We start from the raw sequence: 25180 nt of genomic DNA on the forward strand, positions 1-25180 counted from the left end.
ATTGTCATTTTTTTTCTAGCTCTATAAAATAATTTTTGGCAGTTTGATTGGCATGGCACCAAATAAGTAAATTAATTTAGGTAGAATTTTCATTATATTGCTCAGCCTAGCCACAGTTATTATTTGTCCAGTTGTTTAGATCTTTCGTGTAAAGTGTTAACTATGTTCATATAGTTCCTGGTTTTGTCTTGGCAGGTAGACTCTGAAGTATTATATATTGTCTACAATTATTTTAAATGGAATCTCTGTACCTCTCATTGCTGGACTTTGTTGGCAATATATAGACATGCTGATCATTTACGTGGGCTTATTTTATATCCTGCAACTTTGCTAAAGTTGTTAATTATTTCAAATATTTTTTCAGTCAATTATTCTAAGTACCATCATGTCATCTGCAAGGAATGATAAGCTTTGTTTCCTTCAATTTATTTTTTTCTTGTTATAGCTAGCATTTCTAGTAAAATACTGAATTATAGTAGTGATAATGGGCATCCTTGCTTCGTCCTGGGTCTCATTGTGAAAACTTCTACTTCATTCCCATTATAGATAATGCTTGCTGATGGTTTCACATGGATATTACCTTTCATTTTAAAGATAGCACCATTTATTTCTATGCTATCTAGTGTTTTTTGAACGAATGGGTGTTGTATTTTGTAAATATCTTTCTCCATCTACTGAGATAATGATTTCTGTTGCCTTTATTATTTATACGGTCAATTATGCTGATAGTTTCCCTAATTTTCAACTAGCTCTGAATTGCTTGTATAAATCCCATCTAGTCATAGTGTCCCAATTATATTTTAATCTGGTTCACGTTGCAAGTTGGACATTTCTTCTCTATTTCATTAAAGGTCTATTTTCCCCTTGCAGGATTATATAATTTTGTTGGGTAAATTATACTAAACTCTAAACCCATGTGTCCTTTGCCTTTTGGAATACTGTATTCTAATCTCTCCACTCCTTCAGAGTGGTGAATGTTAAATTGTATGTTACCTTGACTGTATCTCCTTGGTATTTAAATTCTTTCTGGTTGCTGAAAAACATCTGGAAGCTCTGGGTTTTGGTTACAATATTCCTGGAAGTTTTTATTGGGGGGGGAGGGGAGGTGGTTTCTTTCAGCTGACCAGTGGATTCTTTAAGTCCAGTTGATCTCCTGGTCTTATGAGATTTGAGCAGTTTTAAGATTTCTTGAAAGGCAGTCCAGTGTTTCTTAAATTTCTTGTTTTCTATGTCAGCTGCTTTTGCTATGAGATAACTTAAATTTCCCTTTTTTTCAGTCTTTTGACTTTGCTTTTATATCCTTTATTATCTCACTGAGTCACTGGCTTCTATTCTGATTCTCCAGAAGTTTGTTCTTTGGGCAAAGTTTTATACATCTTATGCCAACTTCTTAATTCGTTTCCAATACTTTCTTCCATAGCTCTTATTTATTTTCTATTTTTTCCCCTTCTACCACTCTCATTTCATTGATAAAAACATTTAAAATATCTTGCTTCATCTCTTCCAGAAACCACAGTTGAATCTGTGCTTAAGCGTTTTTTTTTTTTTTTTGGATGCTTTCTTTGTAGATGTTTTGGAATTATTTTCATCTTCTTTGTATCTTGTGAACCTTGATCAAATGAGGTGATATTTGCAAAGCACTTAGCATAGTACCTAGTGCATAGTATGTGTTTAATAATGTGTTTTCCCTTCTCCCACTGCCATCATCACAATAGTCTTTTAATGGTGGTTTTTCCCTTGTCATTCTTTCAGTCTACTTCCTGCCTTTAAACTTGCATGTTAGGGCCAGGTTCCACATACTTCTGGAGGAAAGGAACGAACTGGTCCTGTTGCTACTTTCTTGGGGTATTACATGTTGCATTATTCAAAGATCTCAGGGACGCTCAGGTTGTCCTGCAGGAGTCCAGCATTCCCAAACAGGTGTGATCCAGGGCATAGTCATTACACTGCCCACCTGTTCTTAACTTTGCAAGTTCCTGACCTGGGTTTGGGTCTGAACAACAGTAGATGCTTCTGGATTCAACCACTATCAGCCAGCTGGAAATATTTGGTTCTGAGGCACAGAACTACAATTTCCCTTTTGGTCTGGGCTTCCCACTGTGGTTATTATTCTTCTGAAGGCTTTAGAATGAAGTAGAAATTGGAACTGAGAATCAACTCTCCACCTGGGATTGGAGTCGCATGTCTGATATTTGCTTCTGAACTTGCCCCTCTTAGTTTAGGGCTAGCAGCAACTCCCTAACCCTGAACAACCCCCTCAGGGCACGGATTTTCACCTACAGGCCAGTGGATCTATAACCCAGAATGAAGTAGTGAATGACAAAGCTGCCAGTTGGCACCTCTTCTTTCATCCTGTGGTGCTCTGATAGGGATTCAGGATCTCCTCTTGCCCTGGTATACAGCCTCTTCCTGGGCAGCAGAGTTGTGTCCCTGAGGCCCTCCTGGCTAGAGTCTGTCCCTAGGGCCTATAGTCTTCTTTCTTCTTTTGCAGATGTGGGCTGGAAAAATGACTTACTGTGACTTTTTCTCAGATTTCCCATCAGGATTTTGTCTGGTCCATCTTCTAGATTTGTTTGGAGCAGAGCTCACTATATTGCTTCCTGCTACTCTGCAACCATTGCTGTTTTGCAGTAAGATCGGGCATTAAAAACTATGCTTTCATGACACTCTTGTAAATATTTTCACTTTTATCAGTAACCGGGAAAAGGGCAGGCTGACAAGATCATCTTTATCCCTTTCCCCAACAAGAGATGCAATTTTGTAATTTTTAGATATGGGATATATTATACAAAGACAACATGCTATACTGGCAAGTCTTCTGACTTGTGTTTGAGGGTTGGCTTACTCTGTATAATTTTATAGTCAAATGTCTATGTAAGACATTCGAATTCTTTACATATTAGTTAAAAGAAGAATTATAATACTTGCATTATTTACCTCACAAGATTTCTGTGGGCAAGGCACTATGTTAATGTATTATAATGGGTTGAAATTTAAAATTATAATTCTGTATCAATCATAAAATGTTATTAATGATAAATATTAAGTATATACTAAACAGGAATTAATTCCTGGGTCTAAAAATTGGAGTATTTACTTTCTAAAGTTTGGATTTAAAAAGGATCACTGATCACTTCTTCAATTTTTTCCTGTATCTAGTACAATCTTTCAAATTTCAGGGTATATTTTAGACAATTCATATTCTCACTTTGGGTTAATTAAAATTTTGTCATTCACAGGCTGTTCCCCTTCTTGGCCTAGCAATCCTTAGATCAGCACCATTTTCTCCATCTCCCTTCTCCCGCTTTAAATTAAAAGATAATTTTGTGCTAGGTCGCTGATCTATTTCTGATCACCTTTACAAATTAAAAACTTGAAGGGTGAAGAACCTAACCATTGGAGCTCAAATTTCACCCTTTCATCTTCCAATGGTCATAAAACACTTACTGTAGTAGCAGCAGCAGCAGTGTAACATCACAATTAAGAACAATTCAAATATGTCTGGCATAGTAAGGGAGCTTCCTTAGCTTATAAAATGTGATGGCTTTTCATGACCTTTATAGAATTCAATGGGTAAATTTCATTTTTTAGCACATCCTTCTATTATTTTTGTTGTTGAGCTAGCCAATTAATATAACCAAACACATTCCTTTTCAAGTATCAGTTTCTTGACAAAATAACTATTTAAAATATTGCCTACAATGTGGTTTCACACTACAGCTGGGATTAAAGTTTAGCTTTGTTCAATTGAAAGGAAAATAAAGATAAATACAACACTATGGTAATTTTTCTGTAAAAAGATATATTTAAAAATAGGCTCTTTAAAAAGAGAACTTTTATGTACAGTTATTTAGTCTAGAAACAGTCAAAAACACTATACAACAACTATCTATGTTTTAGAAAATACAATTTGTAGCACACACAATCCTGGTACTGAACAAGATGTAGTTTCAAGCCTATGATTAATTCATCATCTCATCACAAATCAATAATTCACATTTGTTAATAGCTAACATTCAGACTAAAGTTCAGGTTAAGAACTTGCCTGCATACTTCCCATTTGGGAAATTATACAACCACCTCTGCCTGGCAGATGTAGTCTATCTGTAGTTCAGATAGTCTTTAATTCTTTGAGTGAGCAATACCCAACAAAGAACCTTCTCCTTTTGTTATTTCTCCTTTTCTTCTCTTCTAAGTTTTGATTTTAGTACAGGGGAGACAAAAGCATTTTTCTACGTGGTTGTTGGCCCAGAGGTGCTATGTTCTTTAAAAATGAAATTTCTATGAGGGCAAATCTCACATATTTCTACAAGTTGATAGGGTATATGTGCTTAAGAATAAATGTTCTAGGAAGTAGATTGCTGAGCCCTCAATGCATTCTGGGTTGTCAATACTTAGCTTTCCCTTCAGCTCAGCATCCTAGGTTGTCATCCACCTGATTAAGTCGTCTCCCTAGTCTTTCCAATATGGTACCTTTCCTATTTATATCACTTTACAACAAAACACATTTGAAATATCAAAACACAGCTTCCTAGAAAATAATAAAAAGGAGATGGCTTTTCAAAATTAAAGTGCTATTAGCTAGTCCCTTCAAAAGACTGTCATAAGTTCTCAGATGATTTGTGTTAATCAGGAGTTATGTTCCTGAAAGAATAATTGCATATTTTATGTACTTCATGACACAATAATGTAGACCCAATTCACCCTCCACATGAGTTACTGTTCAGAAATAATTTAATTTTATGATTAAAGGGCACTGATCTGCCTGCATTGGGAAGGTCAAGGAGAACTTTGGTCTATTCTTTATTTCATAACTCTCTATGTTAATTAAGCTGTAGCCAAAGGAAAGTGATGATTTGAAACTGAAGAGATAAAAATATTTTAAGAGAAACCCATGGAGAAACAACAGAACTCACAAGGTAGGACTTAACTGTAACTAGATATGTAGAGGAAATGAAAAACCATTCATTGTTCTTCCTCTAGATTTATGTACAATGAAATCATCTCTGAGATCTTTATTTTCTGCTCTGCTGGAGACCTATGTGTTTGTTCCCTTAGAATTAAATGTTCATTTATTACTTCAACTGTTAGGAATCACAAAATCCAACAGGGAAGATCAGGTAGATTCCATGAACAGTAAAGAGCCATAAAACATACGGATCAAAAAGTTTTCACAGTTCAAAACTGATAGTAAGCCTTGGTAATTGGAAAGAAAGGGATGTCAATAGGCATTGCTTATCTTGGTGACACTGATAAAGACCAGAATGAAATTACAGAAAGCAAAATTACAAAATGAACTGTATATTGTACTGAGTCAGAAGTCTGTGTAGAGAGCACATGTCTGTGAAAGATAAATTGTCACCCAACACATTTAATAATCAAACACAGCTGAATATGTTATCAAATCCAAAAGACCCTGGGGAAGTTTGAGGGTTAATCCCATAATTTAATAAGACCATCCCAGCCACAAGTTATAACCTTAGATGTTTCATGTGGGTGCCACACGGCACCTATGCATACTTTATCATGAGCTTTAAATCGACTGTAGAGTTTTGTAGTCTTCCAGTCCCAAATGTTTAATTTTCCATTTCCATCTCCTGATATCACATAGCTGCATTGGGGAGGAAAACAAGTTCACATTATTCAAATGTTTAAATTTGAGATAAATGGGGAAGTTGTTTCTTCAAACTTTCTCATGTGAACACTAAACCTCAACCCTCCCCCCCCATGCTTCTATTACATAAAAATCTACTGAGAATGATAGACTATCAGTTTCTACAATGCAAACTGTTTCAAAGAAGGTGCATTCCAAAGGAAATCAGATTGTAACATGAACACTGCTCTTAAGCTGTTGCTTTTTTCAGGTTGGAACGATTTATTTCAGCAATTCTAAGGCTAGTTTTAACCTGAGTGTAGGGTGGGTGAGAAGTATAAATTAGCAGGACTGAGCTAAGTCCAAGAGAGTAGAGGAGGGCACCACAAGAGGGGCCACCCAGGCCTCTCGGCTGTGAGCATTATGTATACCCTACTCTTTAACTTTTAGGCATAATACAACCTGATTCCAGACCAAGAATCATCTCTTTTATTTCCTTCATGATTATTTCTGGTTCCAAAGTCACTGTGCCAGATTGTTTATCTGGTAGTAGAAAGTTCAGTAGTCAGACTAAAGTTTGCCAGTGCATAGATTTTGGCACCTTCCATATACATATATTCACATTTAAGCCAAGAATGAAGCTACAGAATTTCATGGTCATTTTCAGGAGTATACCAGCCTATAGCTAACCCCTGCTGAAAGGCTGAAGTCTTCACTGGCCTTGTGGCAGTAGGAGAGTAGGATGGGAGACTCCATATGCTCAGCAAGCATAGTTGTACTTTCTTTTCACTAGACTGAGGAATTGGCACAGGAAAAAAACCCCACCAACTTTGGTTCTTGGGGAATTGGTCCAGGCTCTGTATGATGTCTTTAGGAAAGATAGCTCCCTATTCTGGAATTCAAGCTTTCCTATCTACAAAATGAGGAAGGGGGTTGAACTAGATGATTTCTAAGGTCCCTTCCAGCTCTAATTATGATATTCTATACTAAGAGCATCCAGAATGAGACATGTTCTTCTTCCACTATCCTCTACCCCAGTCAGATATGTCCAAACAAAGTAAAAATAACAGTAAGGTAAATAGAAATAAGAGAATTAGTTAAAAGGCCTCACCCCTGGGGGCAGACGAGCAACAAGATCCCTCCTCCAGGACCAGCCACCAGAAAGACTCTTATCACAGCAGGCCAGGGGCTAAACTCCAGGCCTGGGGAGGAGGACAAGAGGGAGGCCCCCAGTACAAGTCAGAAGGGAAGCCTGCCTTCCAGAGAGAAGCAAGGAGTTAAGCCTTGATGCTCAGTGAAAGCCAGCAGTAAGTCCCAGAGCCCTAGCACAGAAAGCTTGGGACAATGCAAAACCAGAGCCCAACTCTCACGTAAAAGCAACAAGTCACACACACAAAAAGGCGGAAAAAATAAACAAAAAACAAACAAAAAAGAGTTTGATTATAGAAAGTTTCCATAGTGATAGGGAGGCTCAAGGCATAAACTTAGAAGAGAACAATAGTGTCAAAATGGCAACATGTGAAGCCTCAAAGTAAAATGTACTTTGGTCTTAAGCCCAAAAAGAATTCCTGGAAAAAGCTGAGAAAGGATTTAAAAAAGCAAATTAGATAAGTAGAAGAAAAACTGGGAAAAGAAATGAAAGTAATGTAAGAGAATCATGAAAAAAGAATCAATATCATGGGAAAAGATACAAAAATTTATTGATGAAAATAATTCCCTAAAAGATAGCATTGGCCAAATGGAAAAGGAAGTACAAAAATAATTCCTTAAAAGTTAGAACTGAATAAGTGGAAACTAATGACTCAATGAGACATCAAGTTATGATAAAACAAATTTTTAAAAAATAGAAGAAAATGTGAAATGTCTCCTTGGAAAAAACAATTGACCTAGAAAATGGATCCAGGAGAGATAATGTAAGAATTATTGGACTACCTGAAAGTCATGATCAAAAAAAAAAAAAAGACTGGACCACATCTTTCAAGAAATTATCAAAGAGAACTGCCTTCATATATCAGAACCAGAGGGCAAAACAGAAATTGAAAGAATCCAATGATCACTGCCTAAAAGAGATCCCCAAATGAAAACTCCCAAGAATATCATAGCCAAATTCCAGAGATCAAGGAGAAAGTATTACAAACAGTCAAAAAAGAAACAATTCAAATATCAAGGAGCTACAGTCAGGATTAGACAAGATTTAGCAACTTCCACATTAAAGAACCTGAGACTTTGGAATATGATATACCAGAAGGCAAAGGATTTAGGATTACAACCAAGAAATCACCTACCCAGCAAAACTGAATATAATCTTCCAGGGGAAAAAAATGGAAATGTAATGAAATAGAGAACTTTCAAGCATTCTAGTTAAAAGACCAGAGCTGAATAAAAAAATTTGACCTCTAAGTACAAGACTCAAGGGAAAGATTAAAAAAAAAAAAAAGCTCACCAAGATAAAAAGAAATTCAATGAGATTAAACTGTTTATATTTCTATATGGCAATATACTAGTTGTAACTCTTAACAACTTTATTACTATAAGAGCAATTAGGAGTATATGTAGATGGAGGGTGTGGTTATAGGGAGACTCTGATAGGATGATACCCCAAAAAACAAAATAAAGGGGTGAGAAAGAAAGCTGCACTGGAAGAAAAAGGAGGGGGAGACTGAATGGAGTTATTTATCCCACATAAAAGAGGCATGAAAAAGCTATTATAATGGAGGGGAAGATGAGGGGGGTAGCAGGCAAAACTTAAACCTTACTCTATCAAAACTGGCTTAAAGAGAGAATAAAATACACACTTAGTTGCATAGAGAAATAGCTTTCACTATAAGGAAATAAAAAGGAACAGGAATCATAGAAGGGGGAGGGGGAAATGATAAAAGGGAGGGTATAAACACACACAACATTTCACTTAAATACAAAAATTCATTTCAATCAGCATAAATAGGAGAGTAGAAAGGAAGATTTACACATACCTCATATCTGGGGAAAAGTCCACCTGACAAGCATATCCTGCCACCATGTGCCCTTTAAATATTTTTTTCTTATTCAATCTGAATCGATTCTGTGCTCCAAAAATTAAAATCTGATTGTCCATGGACTGACATGCCAGCCATTTCCCTGAAAGGCAAACAATAATATGAGAAAAAAAGACCAAAAACAGTTATAACATTTCATAAAAAAAAAAATCATTTTCTCTAATACTCCATTACTATCAACATAAAACCAATATACTTCTTGGACAATCCTGCAGCTGTGCTATATATAGCAGTTCTCAAAATTCTGCTACAGAGCTTTTTTTTCAAATCAAGAGGTTGTTTTTGCTTATCTAATTCCATCTTATTCAACAAACATTTATTTAAGCCCCTATTTGTATACATAGTGAACTATGCTACCTGTTGGGGAGATCCAAAATTTAGCCAAAGCATATATAGCCTCTGTCCCCATGAACAGAGGCTAAGACATGAAGACATTTACAAAATATTACCTGAGAAAACCCTGGGGAGCTGTAAAACAAGGTGCTGTGTAAAGTCTTAAGGGGAAGATTGCTGTTGCAATGGGGGATCAGGGCTTCCTAAAGAAGTGACATTTAACAGATGAAGAGGAAGAAGGAAAGAATTCTCAGAATTTAAAGTGGTCAGGTACCTGCAAGGTCTTCAGTTGAACTCTCATTTTAGAGATGAGGAAACTGAGGCCCATAAAGGCAACATTATGTAGTACAAAGAACATTATACTTGGAACCTTGAGAGACCTGAGTGGAAAGGTTGTCTTATTTAAACTAAGCATTCGGAATTGTGTCTCTTCAATTTAATTGAATAAGTATTTATCAAACCCCTAGGTATAAAGCACTGTGATAGGCACTGGGAAGTTAGAGATAAAAAAAAAAAAGACATAAGCCTTACCCTCAAAGAGGGGCAGAGGACTTAGATCATTTACAGATATAAATATAAAACAAAGTAGAGTATTAAAAGGGTAAAGGAGAGAAAAAAATTTATCAAGGAAATCTTAAGTATTTTCAACTTGAGAGCTGAAACAGGGAGGGCTTCAGTGAAGGTGGCAGCACCTGAGCAAAACTTTGAAATAAAAAGATTTCAAAAGAATAAGATAAAAAGCATCAGGGATGGCTTGTCAAGTGAAAAATTCTGTAAGAAGGCATGTCAAGTTCATGGAAGAGAAGAGTTGACTAAATTGGCTGGAACCTAGTGTACAGACAGGATAGGGAATAAAGCTAGAAAAATCTATACCAGGGGTGGGGAACCTGTAGCCTCAAGGCCACATGAGGCCCTCTAGGTCCTCAAGTGTGGCCCTTTGACTGAACCCAAAATTCACAGAACAAATTCACTTAATAAACAGATTTGTTCTATAAAACTTGGACTTAGTCAAAAAGCCACACCCAAGAACCTTCTAGAAGGCCACATGTGAACTTGAGGTCACAGGTTCCCCACCCCTGGATACGTTTATGTGATCATTAAAAAGGAATTGTTTCAAGATTTCAGCGAACAACTTACAAAAGCCATAGGAGAGCCATCATGGCATACTGAAGAGATAAACAGCCTCAGATGTAAGAAGACCTGGGATCAAGTCCCTCCTCCAACATACTGTTAACACAGGGAGAATTGTTCAACCTTTAAGTCTCTCACATTCCTGGCAAACTTTCTAAAGCATAGAGTAGTTGCCACTCTATTAGTAGATTTAGACCCCTTTCTAGTAGTTCTCTATAGATGCAAGGGTGGGCAAAAGCATATTACAAAATGATCCACAAAAGAACAACTTTTATTTTCTACTTTTGTCCCATAAAGTCTTTTTTGTTTAATACCTAAAGCCTTCAAGTGGGAAACTAGGTTAAGACAAAGCTGATAAATCAAATTACCGAGTTGCCAAAAGGGATTGTCAGTGGAAGAGCTAGGGAAAAAATAGGTTCTAATTTTTAGTTGTAAATTCTTAGAGATTTAGCAGATAGCAGCTGTAAATCACTGTATTTATATCTTTAAATACACAAAATAGGGGCGGCCAGGTGGTGCAGTGAGTAAGAGCACCGGCCCCAGAGTCGGGATGACCTGGGATCGAATCTTGGCTCTGATACTTAGCACCACACCCAGAAATAACTGGCTGTGTAACCTTGAGGAAGTTACTTAACCCCAATTGCTTTAAAAAAAAAATTACTAAATAAATAAATACACAAAATAGCATGGTGGGCAATTCAAATACTGAACCATTTAAGTCATCTATAACATCACAAAAATTTACAAATATACATAACACAATGATAATGAAAAAGGGAATTAAAAAACCTCTATAGTATTGGAAACAGCACACTGTGTTCTATGTCCTCATTCCAAAACATGAATTTTGTACTGACTCACCATTAGGAGACAAAGTCACTGCAGGCATTGAATGCATACTAGGTTCTGCTATGTATTTGAAATCTACAGGAATGTCCCTGCAAACCAAGAAACACATAAGGTGAAAAACTGAAGAAATTTCAGGAATGTCTAAACTCTGTTTCCTATTGAGAAAACCATATAACACAAGGGGCTAATAGATTAAGAAATGTTGGAATAGTATTGAAATTAAAAAAATACTGAAATTTCCTCATGAAGCTTCTTAGAAGAAAATTAAACTGTAACAACCGTTTTATTGATAATTACAACAAAATTAACATTGTTAGTGACATGTAAAGCAGTGAACAGATGGGAAAACACTTTTAATTTGAAAAATAATATAGATGTGGTTTCCATTTTGCAACTGTCAATCAAGTCTGTATTTTGATTATATTTAGAACTAAAGTCAGTCAAAACAGCTAAAAAAATGGTGAACCTATTTAGCAAATTTCTTCATACCTGGTCAGACTGCTCTTCCATAACATATCATAGTCCTTTGCTGAAGCACCCATAATTCTGGTTGGTAGAATTTAGCAGAACTTGTACTCTGCTGGCACTAGCTTATGAGAACTGAGGGTCACCACTATGTCATAAGGAAGCATAGGAATAGGACCTGAGTGAAGATTGCTAGGTATTCTTATGATATTCCATTTTCTAGTCTGAGACATAACATGATGACAACTAGTATCTTAGGCAGTTTCAAAAGTAAGAATTATATGGTTTGAAGATATCTCTCTTGAAACAGAGACATATCAGAGGCTGGGTGAGCACAGAGGATTCTTATTCACTTAGGAGTTGGATTTGATGACCTCTAAAGCCCCTCCAATTCTGATATCCTCTGAAAAGATTGTTGTATCTTCTCATGGATTTTTAATGAAGACTGTGGTTAAAAAACAAAACAAAATCCTTCTATTTGAAAAGAATGGGCAGCTTTCAAGGAAAAATTCATAACATTTCATAAAATTGCTAACAGGCTACATCAATTTATAACGGTCATAATGTCACATCTATTTCAGAGTTACATAATGTTTTTAGCCTGTGAGAAAAACCATGTGTGTTAGTTAAAGATACAAGGGAATCTGGCCAAAGATTACCTTTGTACCTCTGGTCATAAATATGCAAGGCAAAATTCAATGAAAACGGCTGGGGAAAGCAAACAAACAAACCTGGAGTGGCATATTCTTCTAATGGGGTGTGGTGTGGTGGTGGTGGAATACAGTTATTGTATATGATAGTATTATTTTTATTTCCCTTAATCATATGCAGTGAAGTAATTAAAAACTTCACTCTCACGGCAGACCCCAATGGCAGTATTATTTTCAAAGGGTTGTATTTTTTAAGATTTGTCTTTGGCTGCCCATTTCCCTATTGTTTGTTTAGTATAAACTCTGTTAGACTTCACTAGGTGGGGAACTCACCATTCCCAAACACGTAGGCTCTTGTCATCTGAAGTGCTCACAAACCGCCTATTCTCATCTACAAACACAATGGTGTTGACAGCTCCCAAATGCCTATCATATTCTTGCACGATCTCCCCACTTCTGATGTCCCACTGCAGGTTGAAGAGGAAAGTACAAAGGAGTTAGAAATGGTGCAAAATAATTAAAACAAGAGGATAAAAATTCACTAAGACTGAGAAGCATAGGGGAAAAGATGATCAACATCAAGTTCTCAAGAGTTTGTTGATTCTTAAAAAAAAATGGGGCTGACATATATATAAAACTTCTAATTATATATTGTGGGCAATTTCTCTTAAAATCTCAGCTGGAAATATAATACATAGGTCTAAAATATTATGATTGTTCATTTCATAAACACTTACTTGCACAATCTTCTTATCTGACATACCAGCCACAAAAAGATTCTGTTTATCTTCATCAGGATTAAACTTGACACAATAAGGAACTTTCCGGTTTGTAAATCTTGATATACACTGACCTAAAATCAAAACCCCAAATTACCTGTCAATTTGACCACTCAAAAACAAACTTGGAGTTAAGCCTATTGATACAACAAAACTTTAATGAAGGGCATCTTTCTTAAATTATAATCAGTTTTTTACTTAAAGAAGCTAAGGAAGACATTTCTATAATTCACAGTAAATGGAAAGTGTACATAATTCTAAGAAATAAGAAAAATTACAATTAAGTAGTAATCTTAGATATGTAAAAAACTAAATATGGAAAATGAAAACTAAAATTAATATGGTTATGAAGCAGTTAAACATCAGGTAAAGCTAACATCTACCGTGTTTCCCCGATAATAAGACCTATCCCGAAAATAAGCCCTCCCCTTACTGTGTAAGATTCCTCTAAAATAAGCCCTCCCCCGAAAATAAGCCCTATTGAGATTGCTACTGTAGTGAAGGTGATCTCCTGCGCTACACGCTACATTATGGTACCCTCTGTATGCACCGTCCCCCCCCCCGAAACGCACACCGCGCTCCGAGCTGCATCCAATCAGAGCTGCAGCAGTGAGTGCGTCATCCTGTTCTTTATTGAATTTATTGAATAAAGGTACATTTTTTTGTTCACATTTACCTGTTTATTAAAATTGCTGTCAATGTTCATTAAAATAAGCCCTCCCCTGAAAATAAGCCCTCTGGTGTTTTTCTGTCCAAAAAAATAATAAGACAGTGTCTTATTATCAGGGAAACACGGTAAGAAAGAAGGGTAGAGGCATCACTGGGACAATATAGTAAACAGTTCAAGTTATTCCAATGGAAAGCATTTTGAGAAGATTTCCTATTCACTAATCTCTCAAAATGCCTGCTTATGAAGAACAGTAAAATGGATATAAAATCAATTATTTATTATATTCAACTTCCAACCCCCCTCCCCATTAATAGTACAATTTTCTTTGTGAAAGATCCATTTGCAACTTGACATTTTAACTCTTTAAGAGTTGTCAGAAGGGAGAGTTAGGTGGCACAGTGAATAGAGTACTGGTCCTGGAGTCAGGAGGACCTGAGTTCAAATCTGGCCTCAGACACTTAACACAAAAACTACCTGTGTGACCTTGGGCAAGTCACTTAACCCTAACTGCCCTCCAAAAAGCAAAAAAAAAAAAAAGAGCTGTCAGAAGCAGCAAGGAAAAACTTAAGAAAAATAGCATTTTACTGAAAGCTTAAGTCATTAAGAGAACGCTTTAAACCAAAAAATATGGTTCACTTACAAATTCTAACAAGCTAAACAATTATGTATTAATTAGACTATATTACTTTGAAAATCTTACCTGTCTCAGTGTCCCAGAGCTTAAGATACCTGTCATATGCTGCACTGAGGAACTGAGTTCCTACACCATTAAAGCAGATATCTCTAACAGCTTTACTGTGACCTGAGGATAAATAAAAAATTGGTGATGATGAGGAGAGAAAAGTTAATTTTCTCTTAGAATATAAACTCTAAGAGATAAATTAGATATTCTAGTATACTGGAACTGATAGTTAAAAAAATTATTGTAGCATTTCCTAGCACCCAGTACAAAACATTCCATAGTTAAAAGTGTTCAAACTGACAATGAGTCAATTATTATCAAAAAGAAGAAAGGTCAGGGGCAGCTAGGTGGTGCGGTGAATAGAGCACTGGCCCTGGAGCCAGGAGGACCTGGGTTCAGATCCGCCCTCAGACACTTAACACAACAAATAGCCATGTGACCTTGGGCAAGTCACTTAACCCCAACTGCCCTCCAAAAAAAAAAAAAACAAAGAAGAAGAAAAGGAGAAGAAAGGTAGAAACTGATTTTTTGGTGTTGATTGCTTCTGAACTATGAGTCAAATTTATGGTGTATTTTGATACTTGTGAACCAAGTAATTTATCTCCTTTTAAAAGGAGAGAGGCAGAACACCCCAAATAAACAAAAGCCAAACAAACAAAAAACCCCAAAGAGTAAATGTTAAATGGCTAAACTAAAGCAGACACTTTAGTTGGTTCATCCAGAAACTTGGATGAACAATCAGATGATAGGGAATAAATGAGTGGCCATCATCTTCTTGAGATGTCTACTTAAAAAGTCTTTTCCCTATATATTCAGAAAACAGTTTCGTCTCTCTCAATGTAGCTGAGGCCCACATTGTTCTGATTTTTTGGTTCTGTTTCCAGGCCCAGATTCATATTCTTACAGGTTCCCTTCATCATATTTCTTGTAGGGTACTTAAAGACACCAGCCAGCTTTCTGAGATGGACTTGTCAGAAGAGGCTAATAGAAGAGTGGAGAAGTTGGCTAAATAAGACCGCCATTCACAAATGATATCTGACAGGTGCCTTAAAAAACCCCAACAACCTATAAAGTTTATACTGTATCATTAATATATAAATGTGGTACCTGGCATTTGAAAGGCTTCAACATCTTTCAAAAAGGTAAACAGTTTACTCAATTACCCTGTTTATCAATAGAATTCTATATGTAAAGTTATACTAATACTAGTAGGCATTTTCAAAATGTAATCACCCAAAATAGGGTATTACATAGATACAAGGATTCATAATTAGAATCAATGTATTTATGGCTAATACCAGGTTCAAAGCTGAAAGTGTTTTTGGTAACAATGTAATGAACTCTTCACAAATGTCTCCATTTGTGACTAATAGATTCAATATCACTTCAGTATCAAAAAACAAGCAAAATGCCGAAAGAGTGCTTTCACTTAGTAAATTAACTTGGTCACTTCTTCACTCTCCCTAGGGCTTTCTACACTTTATTTCCAAAGACATTCATTCAATTGCTGACTCCATGGACATGAAACATCCTTACTCTGATTACCTCTTCCCCAAAGAGTATTCTCCCCACTGATACCAATCCAAATCAAGCATTTTTGCTAGGCTGCAAAGATCAATAGTTATAGTACCCTTGAATGGTTTACTCCCCATCTATGAACAAATGAATACAGCCATAAAAGCTTTCTCCTGCTGTGAAGGATATACATAAATCATCTGGCAGCAGACTGACACCTAATCACTACCAGCCATCAGACTTCACCATGAACTCTAGTGAATGCACAAATGGGGCAAACAGATTTCTCAGAACAAGTCTTGCTAACAGCAGAATGGTTAATAGTAAAACGACATTATCAGCAGTACTATTTTTGGATACAAAATAGATTTCTCCACACATAAAATTTATGTATGTGTATATGTATGTATATACACACACATATGAATATACAGCCCAACATAACATATATAATACACACTATACACATATACATAATGTGTATACACATATACATACAAAGAGAGAAATATTACCAACAAATGTCCTCAAACAGCGCCGATCTCCATAAACTTCCCATAACTGTGAAGAAAATGGAAATGTTAAACTGCACTCATAAGTACAGTAAAATGACAAGTTTTATTATTAACAGTCATGATAGCAGAATTAAATGAAGCATGTTAGTATGCTACTGGGTTCTGAAATTTAACTATTTTGGTTTATTCATTTAAAACCATCAACATCTTTAAAAAGAGCCAAAGAAAGTCAAAAGAAATTTTGCCCCCATCTCCAAATCTGGTATCCAGTAGAAATGATTATATAACTAACTGAAATCTAATAGGCTGACAATTACTCTAATTATTTCTCACTGAGCATTTCTCAGGGTTAAAGGGAATACAATGCCACTCTGCATACATGATAACATATATGTTAGATAGAAACTAATGGCCTAAATCTTGGACTTCCTCACTTACATCATTTTAAGCTCCTATAACTAAGTGGTTAAATGGCTGCTTTAACCAGAGGAAGTTACTACTTCACGGACTCATATATTCTCCATATATTCTTATGATTTACAGTCATGAAAAATTTATGAAGGATGAGTTTTTAATACACAACTTTTTGAACCTCAAGACCACTACAGGGCTGACATTCATCAAACTACAATAACATTTCAGGTATGGACAAAACACATAAATACACATTTCGACTCTATTTCTTAATATGATCTAAGTTGACCCTTTTGGGTTACAAAGAAAAAGACTCCAAAGCTGCAGTTGACTTAAATGTTGAGTGTGTTGGCAAAGAGTCTTCCCTATCCTGATTTTGTCACTGCTGCTGTAGCAGCAGCTTAATGGACAGATTTCACTTGCCAGGATAACACAAAGCAATCGGAGTATTTCTTCTACCTCTTGAGAGCCCTGTCAAGAATAGCTGTGGGTCTCAATTTTTTCACATCCCCTCCAACATTTGTCATTTTCACCTTCCATCATTTTAGCCAATCTGGTGGGTGTAAAATTATTTCTCTACGTTATTTTAACTTGTATTTCTCTAATCAGTAATGACTTAGAACATTTTTATATGAGTATAAATTATTATTTCTTCAGTTATTAAGCTACCTATGCCCTTTGACCCAGCAATACTACTACTTGGTCTATTTCTGAAGATAATTAGGAAAAAAGGAAAAGAACCTATATGTTCTAAAATATTTATAGCAGCTCTCTTTGTGGTGGTAAAGAACTGGGAATTGCAGGGTGTCCATCAATTGGGAAATGGCTGAACAAATTGTGGTATACAATGATGATGGAATACTACTGTAAAAATGATGAGCTCAGCTATTTTAGAAAAACATGGTCACAACCCCAACTGCCCCCCCCAAAACAAAAAAAAAACAAAAAACATGGACAGACTTGCACAAAATAATGAAAAGAGAAATGCATAGAACCAAGAGAATAGTAATAATGTTTGAAGAATAACTCTGAGTAAGTTTTTTTGACTATTATAATTACCCAAATTAACTATAAAGGACATATGAAGAAAGATGTCATCTACATCCACAGAAAGAACTGATGAATAGATGTATAATTTTAAAACACACACACACAAAATGTGTGTAATGTTAGCCATCTCTAGCACAGGAGAGGGAAGAAAAAAATAATTTACACGATAATTTTGTTGTATAGTTGAAAGAAATAGCAAGTTGTGCATAGCAGATATGTAGTTTCATGTGCAATCATTGTTTTTTTTTTAAAAATTGTACTATGCTATGGAAATGCTTGTTTATTTCATAAATTAAAAATAAAATTTAAAAACAAAACCAAAAATAATTTTTGAAAAAAGAGTAGTTGTGGGTCAAAAAGGCTACCCATGCTGAATAATATTAATGGATGGATTTTTATAAAGAGAAATTGGTATCAGCCTGTATTCCAGGTCTACTATATCCTTTGAAATATAGTTTAAACTTCTAAAAAGATGTGAAAGGAATATTATTTTACTAACAAATCCTTGCCATGGAACATTTTCTACATCACAAAAGACATGAATGGCAAATGAATTCTAGATAAGAAGATTTGCCAAGAAAAAGTTAAGAATAATTGTAGAGGAAAAACTCCGTTTAATGTATTTGGTCAGAAAGAGGTGATAGGCAAAGATAGCTTGGTAGGAAGTCTCTAAAGCCATTTTTCTATTGTTATCAAGGCTGTAGCCTTTTAAAGTTAGCCATTTTAAAATGCTTTTTGAAGAGTAGAATAGACATTTTTCTACTGGTGTTATTAATAATTTTTCTGAGGAGGTAGACTAATGTGCCAGAGAGGTAACATAATAAACCAAATTAAACTTTAAAAACTAATATGCCCTCCAACCAACAATGAAAGTACAAAGAACTGATTGCAATTTTAATGAAAAACCACCCAGAAAATCCCAACAACTAAAATGGGAATATGTTGTAGGCGATGGAGAACCTATTATAAGTTAATCCTTAAAACTCAGGTCTTGTCAGAGCTTAAAAAAATCCAATATTTACATAAAAAAAAGGATCTGTACAATTTAAGACTAAACAATTATTTTCCTTATCCAAATTTCTTTTTAATTGTTAAAATTGAATACATGAATCCATTATCATGCATGCGATCTCACATAATAAAAGAATCTTAGAAAAATATCTACTAATGTTCAACTTTTATTTGAGCCTGAAATTGTGATTTCATCAGTCTGGACAGTAGACAGTAATGGAATTCCCTTTATCAATGAAGACTGGCCAAATGTCCTGCAACTCACAGTTTTTAGAAAGTGGCCTAGAGCCCAAAGAAGCTATGTAACTTGCCCAGGGCCACAAAGTCAATGTGTTAGAGCTGAGACTTGAACCCAAGTTATTTGGACTCTTAAGCTGGTTTTCTATGCATGATGCCAAATGGCTTCTCATACATTATTATTGAATGAGAATGCCAGTGAAAAAAGACAAATGAGATATTATCATAAATGCTATTTTTTTTTTGCAACAGTAACTCAAACTGGTAATGTCACATATTCTTATTTTAGTATTTAAAAAATTACAAAAAGTCAAGAGAAATCTTAAATACCACATTAGAACAGAAAAATAAAGCTAGCAACATTTAATATTGTTACATGTGAATTAATATTCCCCTTATGAAAATGGCCATGGTGACTGGAGAAATGGCATGTTCCAGAGTTGAAGGAGTGAAAAAGGAAAATTATTGGTCTTTTGGGATAAAGTGCAAAAAGGTAGGAGTTTTGGGCACTAAATTACTTGAAAGAATGTAGGAGTAGACTGAAGTGAAACAGGAAGAAGCTGTGTATGAGAACAAAGCCCAGGGTTTTTTAGCACAAAATACTGTGTAACAATAAGGAAAAGGTACAATTGAGCAGTAATAGGTAACAATTGAAATTTAGGGTAAGAAAAACCACAATATTACATCTAGCTTTTATTATTTCTTCAAATCCTGCCCTCTATTGTTTTTAAAGAACAACAGACTCAGAGCTAAAAGGGACCTCAGAAGCCCAGAGTCCAACATCCTCATCTTACAACTGAGAAAACTGAGACTGGGTGATTGAGGTGAAGCATGTTCCTTGGGGTCACTCACTGAATTGGCCAGCTTTGGAGGTTGAATATGAATCCAAGTCCTCTGACTCCAAGTCTTCCCACTCCATGGTGCTGCTTCCCACCTTCTTTAGAGAGGTAGGAACCTTGTGTGGACCCAGAGTAGCTGTGGCTGCTGCTACATGTGAGGGAAAATAACCAGGAAGGAGACTTCTGTGCCAGTATAGGCTCTGTCACTCTCCTCTCTCTCTCTGTGACCCCTGACCTCTCAGAACCATAATTTCCTCATTTGCTAAGCAAAGATAATAAGAGTTGTCTTCCTAACCTCACAGGGCTGATGGAAGGATTTTTCTGTGTGTGAAAGATTAAAACGAAGTACTAAATATGAGGGGGCAACTAGGTGGTGCAGTAGGTGGAATGCAGGGTCTGGAGTCAGGAAGACCGAAGTTCAAATCTGCCCTCAGACACCTACTAGCTATATGACCCTGAGCAAGTTGTTTAACCCTGTTTGCCTCAAGTTCCTCATCTGTCAAATGAGCTGGAGAAGGAAATGGCAAACCACTCCTGTGTCTGTGTCAAGAAAACTCCCAACAGGGTCACAAAGAGTCAGACATGGAACAACAACAACTGAATATCAAAGTTCTTTGAAAAGTATGAAGCACCCAAGACTTATGTGAGACAACAGTAGTGACTGGTTCAAACTGTGTTTTAATAACTTATAAAATATGAAAAAATTAACCCATGCAATCTCACTCATCTAAGTTTTCCAAATACCCAAGTGGTTGACTCAAGAAACCTTATACAAGGTACCATCCCCATCAATATCACCTAATATGCAGTTGTGTAAATTTCAAACACAGTGATCTATAAGAAAATAATCTTCTTCTTAAAAGCTAGTTCAGCAAACCCAAATGTAAAATGATGATAAAGGTCACAAATTTTCAAGTAAAAGTGCTAGTTATATATGGTGTCCCAAAAATCTTGGTGTGATTTTAAATTAGTAAAGCCTACGCCTTTAAATAGCTTTAAAGTAATTTAAAAGCTATAGAGTTTAAAGCTACACCAGGACTTTTGGTACATCCATGTAATATTTCTATTTTATTCAACTCAGTGATGACATATTGGAAATATCTCACCTTAATTTTGCAGTCCATGGAACAAGAAAGCAACAAATGGCCAGAAAGAGGAAACAGTCTGACGGCACTGACACCCTTAAAAGAAACATTACAATAATTAATTGGGAAAAGAAAAAAACATATATTGAAATAAGAAATGAAAAAAAGGGATTTTCAGTGGAATTCACTAGTCTTTCCTTCCCTGCAAAAATTATCTCCTAAACTAAACTTGATTATTAATTCAGGAAGAGATGTCCTGCTGCAAACAAAGCTTTTGAAATCCCTTAAAAAAAAAACCCAACAGCAAACAACCACAAAAATCCCATTGATACTCACTGGGAGGGCACTGCTGATTTATTCAAACAGCTGATTTGCCCCTTTTCCCCTCCCAAATGCAGTATGACAGCTCTCTGTAAAAAGCTGCAAATTGTGGGTCTTGGAATGAGTACAACCAACAAAGAATTTCAATATAAAACGCCTCCTACCTTCTTTCCATCTAAATCCTTCAGAATACAATTTGTTTATAAGCTTAAAACATCAAATTATTTGCCTCTGCTGAATATGATTTTGTTTTTTCCTCAGTTAGTCTGAATATTGCTACCTTCTCACCTGCTACTTTTTGATTCTCTAATGTGAAAAGATACCAAAAGGGGACAGAAAGAAGGGAGGGCAGATTTTTGGTTACTGAAACTGAAGGAAGGACTCAGTGATAGCATCCCTGCCCTGTCACTCAATGACTTCACTGTCTGCAGGGAGGTAACTACATTAGTGGCTTCCAGGCACATCTGTATCTTCAACAAAAGATTCTGGTAAGCTACAGGGAGGGTGGGGGAATAGTAGTAGTTGTCACTGCTATGCATAAGCAGGTCAGTATTAAAGATCAACTGGTTGTTTATGTTTAAATGGTTGGAAAGCTCAGTATAAACCATTAATTCCAAAATTAATAATTGAATTTTCAAAACTGGCCTGTCTAGAATGACATCACAACAAAATGTAAATATCACAGTTTCTACCTTTGTATGTCCAGACCAAACATGGATCTGTTTTTTGGGAAGATAACATTTCTCAGGTGGTACTGTAGAACGGAGATTAACACCGACATCTTGAGGAACATGAAGATAAGACCTGCCTTGATAGTCATACATTTCTTTGACTAAAAGAGAAGACAAAGGAAAAGAGAATAAATAAACTATTCACAAAATAGCTATAAATTAAAAAGCTCTGCAGTCATTTAAGAACAAGATTATGCCATTTTTAAGAGCTCATATTTACTTTTTAATAACTTAATAATCAGAAAGACTTGTTCAAGTTTAATTGCTTGGAATTAGTTATTATTAACATTAGATGTACTGTCAAATTTCTAATTGCTAAGGAATGTCAGATATACACTTTTTAATAAGAAATATAATTCAGTCATACATACAATTTAATGATTTATAAAATAGTTTATAACATAGTTGTAGAAGGAAAAGTAATTTGATTATACTTATACTTCTAAAGCTCTATAATTTATTTCTTCCCTCCAAGGACACAGACAGCAACTTTGTAGTAGGCAGTTTAAATGAGTTACCATGACCAAAAGAATTTGTAACCTGGTGGTCAACTTTATGGTGATAAGCCTCTCCAAACTTAGCTAGGTTGGTCCTTAGAAAAAACCTGTCCTTAAACCTATACTCAATAATCTCTGCAACTTAGAGGCCCTGCTAAAACTTAGAAAGACAATACAGTGATTTGGAGCCAGGGGTGTCTGGGATTCAAATCTCATTTCTAACAGTAACTAGCTAGTTCTCTATAAGCAAGTCATTTATACTATCTGAGACTTAGTTTCTTCATTTCTAAATGGGAATATTAAAAATAAAAACCATATCTGTCAAGCTTACCCACAGAGTTGTTATGAGGATCAAATTAGATAATGGCAAGGGGGAGAAGGGAATAAGCATTTATATAGTGCCTACTCTGTGCTAAGCACTTTAAAAATTTATCTCCTTTGATCCTCACAACAACCCTTGAAGGTAGGTGCTATTATCTCCATTTTACAATTGAGGAAACTGAGGCAAACATAGGTTAAGTGACTTGCCCAGAGTCACACAGCTATTAAGTGTCTGAGGCTGGATCAGAACTTAAGTCTTCCTGATTCGAGGCCCAGCACTCTATCTACTGCACCACTTAATATATGTGATGGGCTTTGTAAATTTCAAAGCACTGTATAAATATGAAGTATTCTCATAAACCCATTCAATTGGCCGAGACACTCAAAACCCAAGGCCATTTCCATGACATGATGAGGTACTGGATTAGGAAAGAATTTGATTATAAACATAAACTTATCTATAATACCAAGAGGAAAGGAAATAATATGTTTAAGCTGGAATATATGCCATTTGTTGCAAGCCATCTTAAATCAGCAATAAAATGGAATATAGACAGAAAAGTGATTTTCCAAGTATGAGAAATGGTTTTTCCTTTCCCCATTTGTATCCTTTGTCTTAATCCTCTTCTAAACTACTTTTTCTTAAATTGAGGGTAAATTTTCTAGCAGGAATACAAGAGTATCCACAGTGCTATAGTAGGTACTGAGGCAATGAATGCAATTTCAAAGCCACATCAAGTATAAACGTTATGAGATGAGGCAAACTTAAAATAACATTAAGGTTTAAAAACATCTGAATTATTGAAACTTCAAGTGCTACTGTGTCAAATGAGAATCAAATTAGCATATTACATCAAAAGTATGGCTTATAATGTAATAAATGAGGGTTATTTATTCTTTCTTTCTTTACCATATTACTAACCACTGGCACCTCCATCAGAAATACAGAGGTAGAAAGAAAAAGTGAAAGAGAAACTAGTTACCTTTACCAGAATTCTTTTTAAAAGTTAGAGAATGAAATTAATGGTTCCAAATTTTAATCAAATTAAATTTAATCAACTTACTTAGATTTAATTAACTTAATTATTCACCAATTGGGACAAGAATAATTAAGCATTCACTGACTTTAGTGTTATGGAATTCACTTAGCATAAGAATCTAAATGTATATTTGGGTGATTTTCAGTTAATGCTGACGACAATCTGTGTCGTCTGTACTGTGTACTTAGATCCACTTAAAAAGTAGGTACCCAAAGTTTTCAATGTATGTTTTAAAAGAGAAGTCAGTATAAAAAGTACGTTACCATGTAAAATGGTCTTTTCTTCCCCAGGTTTGTCATCCTCATGTTTGCCTTTCTTTTGCCTCTTGGCTGTAATTTCATCTAATTCTTTCTGTTCTTCCTATAAAAATCAAGTACATTACTTTAAAATTCAAGTTCTAGATCTCACCTTACATTATTAAAATCAGCTATAAGTTGTTTAAAACAAGCCAGCTGATTATAACAAAGGGTCTTTTTATGGCACAAAAATGGTAGCAAAGATAATGCCTAAGTTTAAAATAATCAAATTTCCCCTAAATCTGAAAAATAAGCATATTTTAAAGAGTGGTGAACTTTAAAACAGAAAATCATAATATATCTCATTAATCAAGAAGCATGAATTAAGCCTTTACTATGTGTCAGGCTCTGGGAAGCAAAGACAAAAGCAAAATAAGTAATTGCCCTCAAGGAGTTTACATTTAAATGGTAGTACCCAAGAAAATGAATGAGGTTTTTATTTTAGGTACTCTTTCAACTTGATTATAAATAAGCTCTATATGGCTAGGGATCATATTGTTTCTTTTGGAACTCAGTGTATAGCACAGTACTAGAAACACAGTAAGAGCTCAAATGCTTTTCCCTGGTTGACACATACTCATAAATATTTAGTAATACTAATCATCATCAGAATAATAAGACTAGTTTGGAATTTAATATGGCAGACATGATCTTAAAATAATCCTAAAAATATAATATAAACAGAACTCGATCAACGCTTAGTAGAAACATTCTTATATCCCTTATAGAGTATATAAGTATAATGCCAATAAGAAATATTAATGCTTACTTCTGAAGGTTTAGCTACTTCTTTTTCATCTACGTATTTTGCCCAAGGTCCTAAGAAACCATCAATATTTGATGCATCATTTTCTTTAAACTTTTTTCTCTTTTCTGTTTTCCTCTGTCCAGTTTCAAACACTGTTAAACCTGTAAGACATCACAAATGTATTTAGTAAAGAAAAGATGAATATTACATAAACAGGGAGTGATAATGAAAAGACACAGAATTTTCACAAGACAAAGAAACAAAAGCTCAAGCAAAGAATCTCACACTACAATTTGTAATCCATTTTCTTTTTTTTTGGTAAGGAAGCCCTCTGGTCATTAAGGTGCTTTATATATGCTATTATAATATTTAA

At 35.3% G+C, this 25180-nt stretch overlaps 2 protein-coding genes across 2 annotated transcripts in view; one reads left to right on the forward strand and one right to left on the reverse strand.

Annotated features, from left to right (window-relative positions):
* Nucleotides 1–16202, forward strand: part of METTL24 (methyltransferase like 24) — a 245309-nt gene extending 229107 nt beyond the window's left edge. Inside the window, exon 6 of the mRNA XM_069077069.1 lies at nucleotides 15119–16202. Within this exon, the coding sequence (XP_068933170.1) occupies nucleotides 15119–15127 (9 nt within the window). The 3' untranslated portion in view covers nucleotides 15128–16202. The remainder of the gene's footprint in view (nucleotides 1–15118) is intronic.
* The window catches only part of CDC40 (cell division cycle 40), a 56781-nt gene continuing 35383 nt past the window's right edge, over nucleotides 3783–25180 (reverse strand). The window contains exons 5-15 of the mRNA XM_069077051.1: nucleotides 24829–24968; nucleotides 24027–24123; nucleotides 21867–22006; nucleotides 20875–20949; nucleotides 16218–16263; nucleotides 14206–14307; nucleotides 12794–12909; nucleotides 12390–12523; nucleotides 10954–11030; nucleotides 8566–8710; nucleotides 3783–5611 (exon numbers count right to left, since the gene is read on the reverse strand). Of these exons, the coding sequence (XP_068933152.1) occupies nucleotides 5434–5611; nucleotides 8566–8710; nucleotides 10954–11030; nucleotides 12390–12523; nucleotides 12794–12909; nucleotides 14206–14307; nucleotides 16218–16263; nucleotides 20875–20949; nucleotides 21867–22006; nucleotides 24027–24123; nucleotides 24829–24968 (1250 nt within the window). The 3' untranslated portion in view covers nucleotides 3783–5433. The remainder of the gene's footprint in view (nucleotides 5612–8565; nucleotides 8711–10953; nucleotides 11031–12389; nucleotides 12524–12793; nucleotides 12910–14205; nucleotides 14308–16217; nucleotides 16264–20874; nucleotides 20950–21866; nucleotides 22007–24026; nucleotides 24124–24828; nucleotides 24969–25180) is intronic.

This window comes from Petaurus breviceps, unplaced genomic scaffold, assembly GCF_028583685.1.
Source record: "Petaurus breviceps papuanus isolate PSGF00001 unplaced genomic scaffold, PetGlider_PUasm1.0 90977, whole genome shotgun sequence".
Taxonomy (NCBI): Eukaryota; Metazoa; Chordata; class Mammalia; order Diprotodontia; family Petauridae; genus Petaurus; species Petaurus breviceps.